This window comes from Wyeomyia smithii, chromosome 2 (assembly GCF_029784165.1).
Source record: "Wyeomyia smithii strain HCP4-BCI-WySm-NY-G18 chromosome 2, ASM2978416v1, whole genome shotgun sequence".
Lineage (NCBI taxonomy): Eukaryota > Metazoa > Arthropoda > Insecta > Diptera > Culicidae > Wyeomyia > Wyeomyia smithii.
Genome location: NC_073695.1, coordinates 195,834,501 through 195,847,373, shown reverse-complemented (window position 1 = coordinate 195,847,373; position 12,873 = coordinate 195,834,501). Strand labels below are relative to the sequence as shown.

General features: G+C 39.8%; 1 protein-coding gene across 1 annotated transcript in view; it reads right to left on the bottom strand.

Moving 5' to 3' along the window:
• The window catches only part of LOC129726035 (serum response factor homolog), a 490,723-nt gene that overhangs the window by 438,204 nt on the left and 39,646 nt on the right, over positions 1 to 12,873 (bottom strand). The window contains exon 2 of the mRNA XM_055682596.1: positions 3,010 to 3,258. Within this exon, the coding sequence (XP_055538571.1) occupies positions 3,010 to 3,258 (249 nt within the window). The remainder of the gene's footprint in view (positions 1 to 3,009; positions 3,259 to 12,873) is intronic.

The window sequence follows — 12,873 nt, the reverse complement described above, 5'->3', positions numbered from 1 at the left end:
TTTAATTTTCTTATCAATAGTTTTAGGAACACCCTATTAAAAAATAAAAAAATAAGTTAAAAATTCCTAAAAAACATCGAAATAATTTACATGTGATTTGGAGCGACTTGTGAGCCATGTTAGACGTCAATTATAAAATGTTCCAATCGAGATGAATATAGGGTCATCGCTCCGATATTCATCTCAGTACCTATATTCATCTCATCACGCCTTTTTGATTAATTTATCGTCAAATTTTACCATATTTTCAACGTAAACTTCCAACCACTTGACAGAATCGAAAAGCAAATAGATTTACTTTCAAAAATTTGTGAAAATTTGACGGTAAATTGAACAAATGAGAGAAATAAGATGAATATAGGTGCAGCTAGCTGTTGAGATGAATAATGAAGCGATTACCCTATAACCCTTGGTTCATTTTCGACCTAAATTATCTTGTGATCGCACCAGATCCCGATGTTGTTACGATGTATTAGTAAATTCCGATTTACCTAGTTTCATCGGGAAATTTTCGAGGAAAACTTTGAGCGCTTTGAGACATCTTTAAATCATGTTCGATTGAGGTGAGATGTAGCACAGGCTACTTCTTCGGACCAAAAAAAATGTACATGGTCTGTTTTGCAAATTCGATGATGAAATTTTTTCCATACAGTCACTGCCTCCCTATGAACGATGGATGCCGCGTTTCTAACCAATTGAACAGAAAGACCAAACTTTCGATAGTGAATCTGGTATTAGGCAAAACAGGAGTTTTAATGGTGATTCGCGACGGTGGATGAAACATGGTTCAATCAAAACTCTCCTAAGTCCAATCGATAGACAGCAAAGTGGCTTTCGCTTGCTGACAGTTGTCCGCATCGCTCGAAAACGCCAAAATCAAGGCATAATATTTACCGACTAATTTGAATATGGTAGAATAATCAATCAATAAACAACTTTTTTCCAATATGTTTAATAAATTGGACGTTGGAATCGAGGCAAAATGGCCACATATGGCGCAGAAAATAGTGTTCTTTTACCAAGACAACGCTTCCGCTCATTATGGTCGCAATATGACCGATAAATTGAAGAAATTGCACTATGAAGATGAGATTTAACATCGAATGACTAATTTTTGTTTACCCTGCTCTCTAGCAAGCGATTCCACTTATATGAAGAACGACTATTTTGAAAGACTTGACGCGCAGCACAATAACACTGGAATAGACATGTTAGTTAACTGCTACAATAAATGCATTACTCTGATCAAAGAATAAAACTTTTTTTCATAAAAATGATCGTTTTCTAATGGCAGGTTAACGATTTTTCAGCCTATATAATACCGCCTAAGTTCGCTAAGCCAAATACGTATTCAAAGTTTGATTTAAACTGGAGTTTTTCGAAATTCATCGATCTCTCAACAACAATAAATAGAGTTTAAACCTGTTGAGAGTGATGTATGTATCTTATAAGGAGCTTTGATACTAGATTTTTGTGAATTACCAGGGCTTCGTAGGCCATAAGGTAACAAAAAAAAACTTGTCGAAGAAGAAACAAGCTTGACCAAAATCTGGTGAAATCTTCCGGCTATCACGATCTTCAATCTCAAGTCTCATTTCAAACCAGAACGAATCAAAGCTTAAGTTATCTCTCTAAAAAATATTTTTTTCCAATCAAACTCCCACCAACCAACCCCGAGCTACGCCAACGTAAGCCGACCCGCCGTCGAAGATTCATCATAATATATTCGCTTAAATTTCCCATTTGCGCACCGGACCCGCCACGCCAACAAAGTCCGTATTTATGTCATCCACAAATTACACTTTCATTCCCAGCTGCGAATGATTTTGCTGCTGTCGCTGCCACTTCGAACCGCGATCCCCGGATTGTTGTTGTAGCAACAACAGAAGTGAAAAAGTTAAAAAGTGTGCGGCGTTTTTTTTTTTGCTTGACTTATTCACACTCCCCCTTCCGCGTCGGCCAGCATCGCGAACCGCGACTGCGTTTGTGATTTCAATTGTCGTCCTGTTCAGCGCGTCGTCGTCGTGACGAATCATCTTCGCGCTTTTGTACTTTGGTAGTTAATATGCCTCGACGCAAGTGAAATTAAAACTGCCCACTGGTGGACGCCCGGGGAAACCATCTTGGCATGTGCTGCTTGTAATTGCTGAAGATGTTGCAACGCGGTAGGAATTCGCCGAAATATGGTTCGTAAATTAATTGGAAAGAATTGACTGGTTGCTGTAGACCTCTGGGGTGCGGAGGGACTGAGCTTGGGTTTCAACAAAGGAAAGACTATTTAAAACCGTGCGGGTTATTGTTGCGTGAGATCTTGGTGGAATATTTTATAATTATCAATTATAAATAATTACTTTCTTTATGCGTATGAGCAGCGATTTTTTTTTTTTTTTGACCGGGTGCCACACTGACGGAACACGGTGGATGTAATTTGAGAAAGAGAAATTAAATTTTGCGATGTATTGTTGTTAGAGAAGTGGACCAAAATGTGTCTGAAAATCGTTGCCTGAGGACGCATCCTACCGTGCCGCGATGACTCAAACCATGATGAAAAGTGAAAGAGACTCTTTTTCGACACTTTTCCTTAAATATCTACACTTTGGTCCCCACACACTCCCCTACTGGATGTTATGGGCCGAATCGCTCACCTTACCGTTTTGTGTCTCTGGCGCGTACAAGGCCGGAGCGGGTCGGTGGCGGAGGGACCCATACGTAAATAATGATTACCATAACAATAAAGCCAAATAAATCGAAACGAAACCCGCGACGGTTGGACTACCGTTGCGCATGTGCATGCGTCATGTGGGCGGTGTGGGAGTGATGCGGGATGTGCGAATGGTGCGAATGGCCCGAGTGCGGCGAGTAGGTTTGCGCATGGGACAACGGCGAACCCTGCCCGCTAACCGGATAGGGCTGCTGCATCAGGCTCTGATCGAGCCCGTAGTGTCCGGTTTGGGGATGCGCCAGATGAGCATGCCCGTGGTGGCCGTGGCCGTATACTAGCTGTCTTACTTTCGAATCTTCGTCGCCTATGTTGTAGCTGAGTTCGGTTTCCTCGAACCCGGTGGCAGACATCCGCTGATCGCCGGTCGACCCGGTCGGCGGATCCGGCGAGTTCAGACAGGTCTGAATGAGCGCTTTGCCCGCTTCCGACGTGATCATCGGTTGCAGTTTGCGCGTCGCGAACGTGTACACGTGACCGGTCTCGGAGGCCACCAGCAGCATCACCTGCGTGCCGGTTAACGTCGATAGTTCGTAGGCCTGCAAAAAAGAAGAGATAAAAAAGGTAAAATTAGTTTAAGTGATAAAAAAGAAGCTAATCATCATGCTGAGAATAAATGACTTCTGGGGTTCCCCAAGGAGATCATAAGGATTCATTATTGTTTGTGTTGTAAAACACCGATTTTCTATACCTAAATGTATTTAAAAACAATAAAAAAACTTGACTCTACCAAACGCGAAACCATCGAGAGTTTGATCACCTTTCCGCGCAGTTCGAAACCTGAATCGGATACCGTTGTGATCTCTGCCCTCTATTAGAAATCGCATAACTGAAATTACCCGGCATATATACTCAGCATGACTTCCTGAATTCCGCGCCAAACCATTCACTCTCCAGCTAGCGTCGGTGTGTATGTATCGCTCACGTTCCTGCGCGCTCCTAACATCGCTCCGAATACTACACACATTTTAACAAACTCAATAAATTCCTTCCGATTAGGAGAAAATCTTGAATTAAAACAACCGGCACAGAATCCAGAAGCTGATCATTCCGTACCTTCCTTTCTTCCCCAGCAAACACCGCCGCCACGGAATCAGCACGGGCGAAAACATTCAATTTAAATCCAATCTCGCTGTGCCCTGTGCGTTCATCGGAATACGCGGTACGAACGGATTGCCCAGAGCGCAACGGTCGGAATCTTTAGGACCATTTGCTCTGTCGGTCGACCCTTCACACCGGCGCGGCACCCCGGCAAACAGTCGGTAGAATCCATACGACACTCTCGATTCGGCGGTAAATTGAAAGCAGTTTCACGTTGGCGCGTTGAGGTGAAACTTTTTGGCTTTTCACACCTCCGGTTTTAACTCATTTCGGTTGACTTCTGTTCTGTCTGTTGGGGGGGCAGACAGTTGAACATCGCAGAAAAAAGTAAACAACACAAGATAAACAGTTGAATGCTGTTCTCCGCTGTTGACGGTTTGAGGTCTGGTGAACTAAGTCGTAAATTGGAGATTACTTCAAGTTTTAGGCTGGGAGAATTGGGGTTCGACTCTATAGAATGATAAGAAAGTATGTTTCGGTCTGCAAAACAACGTTGTGTTGCCAACACAAATCCAGTTATACTTTCCTGGCCTACCAACGCGGTATAGTAGCGAACTCTCTTTATTATTTATTTTGCACCTCGACTCCGGTTTCGGCTTCGTTTATTTTCCAAACCGGCCGCCCAGCCAGCTGACGGTCATCCCTGATGCTACCGCATTGTTGATGCTTCGAGGCGCGGTGGGTTATGCTAATTTTCTGCAACATTGCGCGCGTATCTCAAAAGCCACTATTGAATGCCGCTTCCCCTCCTCTAACACCACGCTCGCGGGTGCAATCTTCGCGTTCAGCATCCCACTGAAGACAGCACGCGGTAGCACAGGCAGGTGGACTCCGCACGGCGGCGGACAGTTCAAACATGCCAAGCATGCCGGACAATAAAAGCACAACCAGAAGGACAAACACCATCGGTCGACCGGAGGAAAGTGTGAATCAGATCTTTCGGCCTAAGGGGTCGTACGTTAATGTGGGGAGAGAATTGTGAAAATTGGACGGATTTTTGGACTCGTTGTTGAAATTGTGTCGACCTTTCGGACGACTGATGACGCGGCTAGGTGGTGATGGCGGCGCGGACCCCGGAGAAGAAATATGTGCAGCTGAAAAACATGTGTTTGAACATAAATTCACACTTTCGCGTGTGCCGGCCAGGACCGGCCATGCGGAGCAGCGATCGGTTTTGATCTTGGATGCGGTAGACGAAGAATCGTTACACCAAGAGCATTATTGCAATTATTGTTTCATGCACAGGAACGACTGTTGGAGAATGTTGAAAGAAACACACACACATGGTTCATGCCTTGATGCTACATGCCCGACACTGTTTCCGAAAATTTTTTCTACAATAGAAAAAGTTTGTCTTAACTTTCTCCCTACTATCGAACACGGAATAACGTTTTTTTTTGAACCAATGACGATGAATACACCAGTGAAATCATATGACCGGACAACTCGATAAAATTGGATGTCCAGATTCCCATTCACTTTGCTAATAGCTACAAAATAAAAATACTTTTTCTACAAATCATTTTTTTATATTGTATCTTTTAAAGCAGCCGTAATTTTTCAAATGAATGTGGAATGTATTTTTGATGTTTTGTGCAACGTAGGAGCCGACGATCACATTACGCGACGCGACGCGAGACCAGACAAACAACACTTATTGTACTTGCAACATATGCAACATATGAATGAATGCATGCCATGATTTTTGGTACAAAAGGTAACATGGAAACTACAATAAAATCTTTGAATTTACGTCAATTTTAAAACACTAGTGTATTGAAACATGTTACAAAATTAAATGTTTTTAATAAATATTTCGCTGATCCTCTGAAACATTGTTTTTTAGTTTGCGGAGGATTGATACAGCAGATTGCACTTGAGGTAATCCCTCACCTTCCTTGTCTTCACGGGATCACGGGTCTGGATTTTCCACGACCCACACCATATTTGTTTGTCGAAACACTTTTCTCTTGAAAGCCATCTCGATGACCATTAGAGATCGTGACGAAATTTTTCACACGTAAACATTACACTCTAAACTAAATATACCCGGAATGTCGTCCATTTTCGCCCTTCAAAAGAAAAAGAAAGTTTTTTCTTAAGAAAATCATCTCAACTGTTGCAAATAGTTTTGATGGTCTGTTATCTTTATTTACAATGACTTTTAAAGCAAATGAGTTGGTCCAGAAAGTACAACTTCGCTCGGATCAACGGCGCGAGAATTCCCAAGAAAAACTTCAAATAAGGTTTTCGTATTCTTCGAGAACACATCATATTAGTTACCTCCAGTTAGACGTAAAAAAATATTTGAACGGTTATACGGTTCAAAAGTTTGTAGCTTTTAAATTTTTTGAAAATAAAACTGTAATTTTTTTAAAATAAAACTGTGAAATGAAAATTACCGATTTTGGAAAAAGCTAATTAAAAATAGAAATCTATGGCTAAAATTTTTCGATGAAGAACAAATATAATAAATTCTTTATTTACGCGGCTGTTATGCGCAGTTTGAGTTTATTAAATCCAATAAGTGAATATTCACTGATTTGGCCTAACCTTTTTATATTTTACCTTGATAAGCTGAAAATCAAGAGCTCGATTCGCAAGTGGACAAAACACTGCTATCGATTCTTTCTCGAAAGTATTTAAAAGAAATAATTCAAAACCTTCAACAGAAAAATGTTTGCGCGAATTTCAAAATTTATTTTTTTACGCGGATTTTTGAATTTAAGCTTTGTTTGGCGAGTATTGCGGAGTTTTCGCGGTTTTGACGTGGTTTTTTACGCACTACATATCCCACGCGTATTATCTCCCAGATGGTCTCGAGGTACGATGCTGGCCTAACAAGCCAGTCGTCGTAGGTTCGAGTCTCGGCTCGGGAGAGACTGTTAGTGTCAGTAGGATCGTAGCCCCGCAATTGTCCTGTACACTAAATAGTCGACTGCGAAGTCTGTGTATAAATAAAACAGAAGGTCAAGTTTCGAATCGGAATGTAGCACCAAGGCTTTGCTTTGCTTTTATCCCACGCGTATGAATAAACTTTAGTGTATGCCAATTTTGAGCATGATTGGAGCCAGGCTTCGGAAAAGGACTGTGGGCGACACTATACTGACGACTGTTGTCTCTTTTTACTCTAACAGCCTAATGAGAAGCTATTCATGAGAGCTCACATACAGCTTATGCTTACACAAGGCAATGAAACTGTCTTGTGTTCCACAAGACAGCTCATTCTTGGGCAAGTATTCTGTTCGTTCGGACATGACAGCCTAGTTTGTTCATTTCAAGGATGTCTTGTCAGCTTGGGATTATAGGCTGGCATTAGCGGAAGCTTGGAAGAACCAACAGACATAAGAAGAGGAAAAGTAACTACCCGTTAGGCATTGCATGTGTGTGCTGTCGTGTTATGTACCAAATGTACCCCGATCAAACGATTATAACAAACGGGTAACACAAATATATCTGAACTTGATAGAAATAACAAAGCCTGTAATATTCTTGATATGCCAGAATGGTAAAAAGTACAGAATTATATCAAATTCTGTTATCATGCACTTGAATGTCAATAAGTGTGTTGTTTTGAAGCATATTTATAACAAAACTTGTTTTTCAATTGACGAAATATTGTACTATCTAACTAATTCTGATCTTTTTCTGCCAAAAACTTTACAAAACTTGCTATAATTTGTGATTAGTAAGTAATTTTGATAGATATTTTGAAATTTTAACTATTAACGAGACCAAGTTTGAAACACAAGTTGATACAAAAAGTTCGTACCAAAATATCAAGATTTGTTAAAATCCTGATATTTTTGACTGATCGGGACGGAGAGCAGGAAGAGCTGTGCAATACAATGAGAGCCGAATTAGTTGAAAACATGACTTGCTGTCATGAATATACAGTCATTTACAGAAGCCTGATCGGAGCAAAAAAAAACAATTTTCATAAGAAAGACTTAACTCGCAACTATTATGTGTTGCATATTGCCGATGTGCGACTGAGTGAAAATTCTGTTCGTGCTAAATCAGCTAGTGGCCGACTTGGGTATAAACTTCGAAATTCTGCTAAAACGTCAAACTTCTTTTAAGACGTTACACCATGTTTAATGAAGTGTTGTGTATATTCTAGAATGAATTCGTTAGACTGTTTAATTGACTGTTTTTGATGAAGACGAAGAGAGTGACGGAAATTATGCCTATTTTCGTTTTATATAATTCAGATCGTTGTTCATCGATTTTTAAGGGATGGATAAAAACCGCTCAAAAATCGCATGACTGACAGACTGTTGGTACATGGACAAACTGTCATTCAAGCGATTTCGAACAGTTTTCGAACAGTTTGAGCTGGTAGGTCCCAGAAAGTCGATTGCTTTTGTTTTTTTTTTCGATATAACACCAGATCTCGACGTTTCATCCATTTTTAAGATATTTGGCATAAAGAACAATGTTCGGTGGATTTTTCAAAATGTTTTTTACAAGTTTTAAAAGTTTTGAGCTGTAAATGCTTTCTGGCGCCATTGAACAATGCGGAATACCGTTTCAAATGCTCGTTGAGCAAGGTCTACGTCACGTGTTTTTGCACATTTTTTGCTACTAATACAGACAAATATCTTTTTTTTTTCACCTGTATATACCTCATTGCTCTGCCTTCATCAGCGCTCAAAGTTATTTTTTGTTGACAATAGACTATCTCACCGAATCTCTTTAACCTCACTTTTCTGACAGTTGGTGGTAACTTTGTTTACGTTTTGGACTTTGTCCTTTTTTTTCTGATGGAGTAATTGTGTGCGTAGTGGAAATGTGGAAACATTTTAGAATTGTTCTTAGTGTACTAGCACCTCACGCACAACATTTAAAGTGCGTTTTGGTCACAATTGAAATGATCTGCGATGGTCTATCGTCAGGAGATAATGATGCAATGAGATATATACAGGTGAGGAAGAAGAAAATATATGTCTGTGTTAGTAGCGAAAAACAGCCAAATAAACACGTGCTTCTGTGACGTAGATATCAACGAGCAACAACCATTTGGAATGGTATTTCGCATTGTTTAATGGCACAGGAATGCATTTTCAGCCAAAAGCTATCAAAACTTGTGAAAAAATCCACCGAACATTGTGTTTTCACAGTGTTTTTGGAGTTTTACGTCATCATCGTCAATCAACAAATGCCCTTCAAGCCTGAGTTTCAAACTAATCTCCGCACAGTGGTCGGAACGGCCTGTAATCAGGGCGGAATTAATAACTACTAAAGGTTGCCTTCTAGATGAACGATGTCTTCTCGAGTGTTGATCCTGAAATAATTGGCCATCTTTTGGTAAAGGCTATGTAGTTCAAAACTTCACCGCTAGGGCGGCACTGTCGCTAACTTCTTAAGGAAGCAAAATAGAAGGATAATGTCTAAAGGTAGTTTTTAGAGAATATTATTTTGAGAAACTCTTTCTTGGACATGAAGTTAGTACATGATGTATTTTTTGAGAAATTCAGCGATTAATCCCAAAACAAAACATGATATATGGTTAGCTTTAACATGTCGAACAAAACACCCCAAAAATATCGAATTTCACAAGCCAGACATATCAAGCAAAGTTCAAGTAAGCGTAACGACTATCAAGATTTGAGTACTTCGAATGTTAGTTACATGAGTGGCGCTCTAAGCTAACACTGTTTGCTAAAAGATGGCCGCTGGCGTGTCGCACGATCGTTTTTGTTTTTGATATTGTGAATGTTTCGGCAAAAATTACCCACAAAACTTTTATATTCCTGTCTCTATGAACACGTGGGAACGTTCTAGTCTTTGAATTAGCGCGGGTAACGGCGGGGATACTATTTAAAATGCAACTTTAAGTTGGATTGCCACGTATTTTATCATGCTTATTTTGTGGAGTGCTTATTTCCATAAAACAACTTCAAAAAGGATATCTGAAGTTGTAAGAATGCTGGAGTAAGGCCATATAATAGATTCGAAACCATTGTAAGATTCATTACTACTTCTGCATTCTGTAATAAATCACCTTGGTAAACAACATGAAACAGAGAAGTTGTGAGTACACAAAAAGCCTGCTTTTTCAACTAAATTAATTGCATGACAACAATAATAATCCAAACATTCTGATGCATTTTCACATAGTTAAAACCTTGCAAAAATGATTCCCGAAGAGTGCCTGCTCGATGCATTAAGTTGAAAAATTGACTTTTCCCGACTATTTGCAGTTCCAGACCACTGTGCTCCGTACTTATTAAAATTCCACTGATGGTGACGCAGTTAACCTTCACTTGCGATTGAAAAGTACTCCTTTCTTTTTCAAGCCTTTCAGCTGTCAAACTTAATGCGCATTTAAGCAGTTTCCATGTGCCAGTACTTGAAAACGAAACTAATGTTTTTCAACTGAAAGCGAAGGTTGACGGCGTCATTATCGCCAGACGATTGTCAATTGAAAATGGCTTTGGCAGGCTCTGGTTTCAACATTGTTTCGTTCCATGCATCCGTCTTTTTGAATGATTAGTTTATCGTGGCGATATCAACCAGCGGGCGATGACATATGGCATCACGTGACATTCAAACTTTAATTTAAGTTTATTTAAGTTCAAAGTTAATTTTTTGAGGTTAGAGCATATAGGACCATTCTTGAGTCTACTTTTGACGTAGGACCACGTCGTAGTCAAACGACATGTTGTATTCAGAGTAACGAAGATGAACCTGGATGGAAAAATACACATACAAATTTCTGAAAAAGAAAAGTGAAGAATATATTTCTTGAAAAACTTGAAAAACTAAACTTAGGTGACGGTGAAAAAATGTATAAAAATTTTAATTTTCAGGATATTATTAACAGGTGTGTTATGAAAAAAAACGCAAAAATCAAAGGGAAATATGTTTAGAAAAATTAGCATTTTATAATTTGACAAAAAAAAACAATTCGAGATATAAATCATTTCAAATGCAACTATGTTATCTGGAATAATCGAGACAAAAATGGCGTTGCCTTTCGTGCTTTGTGTTGAAAATGCGTTATGATAAAGATATTCCCATATAGGCATATCCCCAAATATTTTTCATTCCCATTATTACTTATTTTCAATCAGCACGCGAACGGTAGCTTCTCAAGGTTTTTCAAAATAATTGAACGTATTACTGAGAAGTAAATAACTCTAGACTTGGAAATTTCACTTTGCAAATCTATCTCCAATCAATCCTTCATATATTACTGTTGACGCCTTCGCCAACACGTAGAGGCGGGTTGGTGAGCGGTGCCTCTAAAAACCGCTATCAGAATCGTTGCCGACTGAAAACTAAATAATCAGCTCAGCTGGCATGATGCTTCCGTACTGTCACACAGTACAAAGCGAAGAACGAAGCAAGCAAAGGACACGGAAATCGCACACACGGCGCACACACGAAAGGATAACTGGCTCGGGAGACAGCACGAATGCTGTTTAAACACTAGAAAATGAGCCACCACACTGAGGTCCAATGCGCACTTCTAGCGAACACAGTTAAATACTTTCGGATTAATGATAAAGCACTGATATCATTCACTTTAACTTTAATTACAAACACTCGATTGGAAATACACTTCGGTTTTAAATACACACTCTCGGTTCAGAATACACAATGACGATTCAAATTCACACTACAGAATGAAAATACACAATGACGATTCAAATTCACACTTCGGAATGAGATCAAAATACACAATCGGAATGAAAATACACAATGACCTAGCTTGCGCGAAAGCGCGGTATCTATACTGATTTAGCAGCGGCGCAGAAAGTTCTCGTCTCCTCTATCATCTTCCTCCATGCGGTAGAATGAATTAGATTTCTGTTGCAGCGCAGCCGCTCACGTGTTGTGTTCCATTTAGCAGGAGAATGTACCAGAAGCGTCAGGAAATGTCCTTCGGTGTGTTTCTTCATTCGTAAAGGACATTATACGTTGGCGTAGTGAATGGAAATGATTAAAACTTCTTTCTATATACCTCTGTGAGAGCGGATTTTCAACTCTTCTGCAAAATTAGACCAAGGGATGAAACAAATTAGACGTGCAGTACGACTACGAGACTGACAAACAATGCGATGCTGTCGTAATGCAAAAATTGAATCTAAAATTTTTTTTTGAGAGGCCGCAAAGCTCTTTGTGTTTTGCAAATTTTGAAGAAATCAATTAAAGGACGTCCACATTCTACGTTCAACCATTTTGAACACCCCCTACTCTTTCGTGGAGAGTTGCCCAGATAAATTCTAAAAATTTTGTATGGACCGTGGATATTCCAAAGAAGCGCTTCTAAAGTCCCTTAACTAGAAATCACTATTGATCAATTGATTTTTCAGTCGCTCCAATTCGTGCTAGAATTATAGGGAGAATCGAGGAAAGTTCGTTAGACAACATACACGAGTTCTACATTCATCGTCCAATGTTTCCGGGTAATTTGTTCTTTATGAGTGCGCTACATTTTGTGTTCCAACGAAAATATATTTATGGCCACCATGTGTTTTAATAGTACATTATTTTAGTGGCCTAAAGTTGGACTGAACTCTGTAACGATCACTTGGATTTCCTTTTCTTCACGTTCTCTTTATTTTTGTGGATTATGAGTTAGATACTTTACTGTTACTATAAAGTAGGTACTAAAAATCCTTTTTATTCGCTGACCAACGTTCATCAACAAATGCAACCAGGAATAAAAACAATTTTGCATCTATGACAAATGTTTTGACAATTTTCATGTTTGCTGCACTGCATCTGCAGTGAATCTGATCGTTAAGATCCGGCGCTACTGTCGCTAGCTGCTTCAGCTTGACCACATGGTCTACAACATTAGGGCGGCTCAAATGGATGCATAGTAGCACGATTTCTTGCAACCTGCTCGAAACGAGCGCGCTGCACCGTAAACCACGGTAATGGGCCCTAACAAGTTTCTCGAGCTATATTTAGAAGTTTTAACACGCCTACCGATTCTTACCGGCCGGCGCGCGATGTGTTTATGCACGCTGCCGTTTTTTGCCCCAACATGCATGCATATCGAGATGCATTTCGTGCCGCATAGAACGTGTATGCAC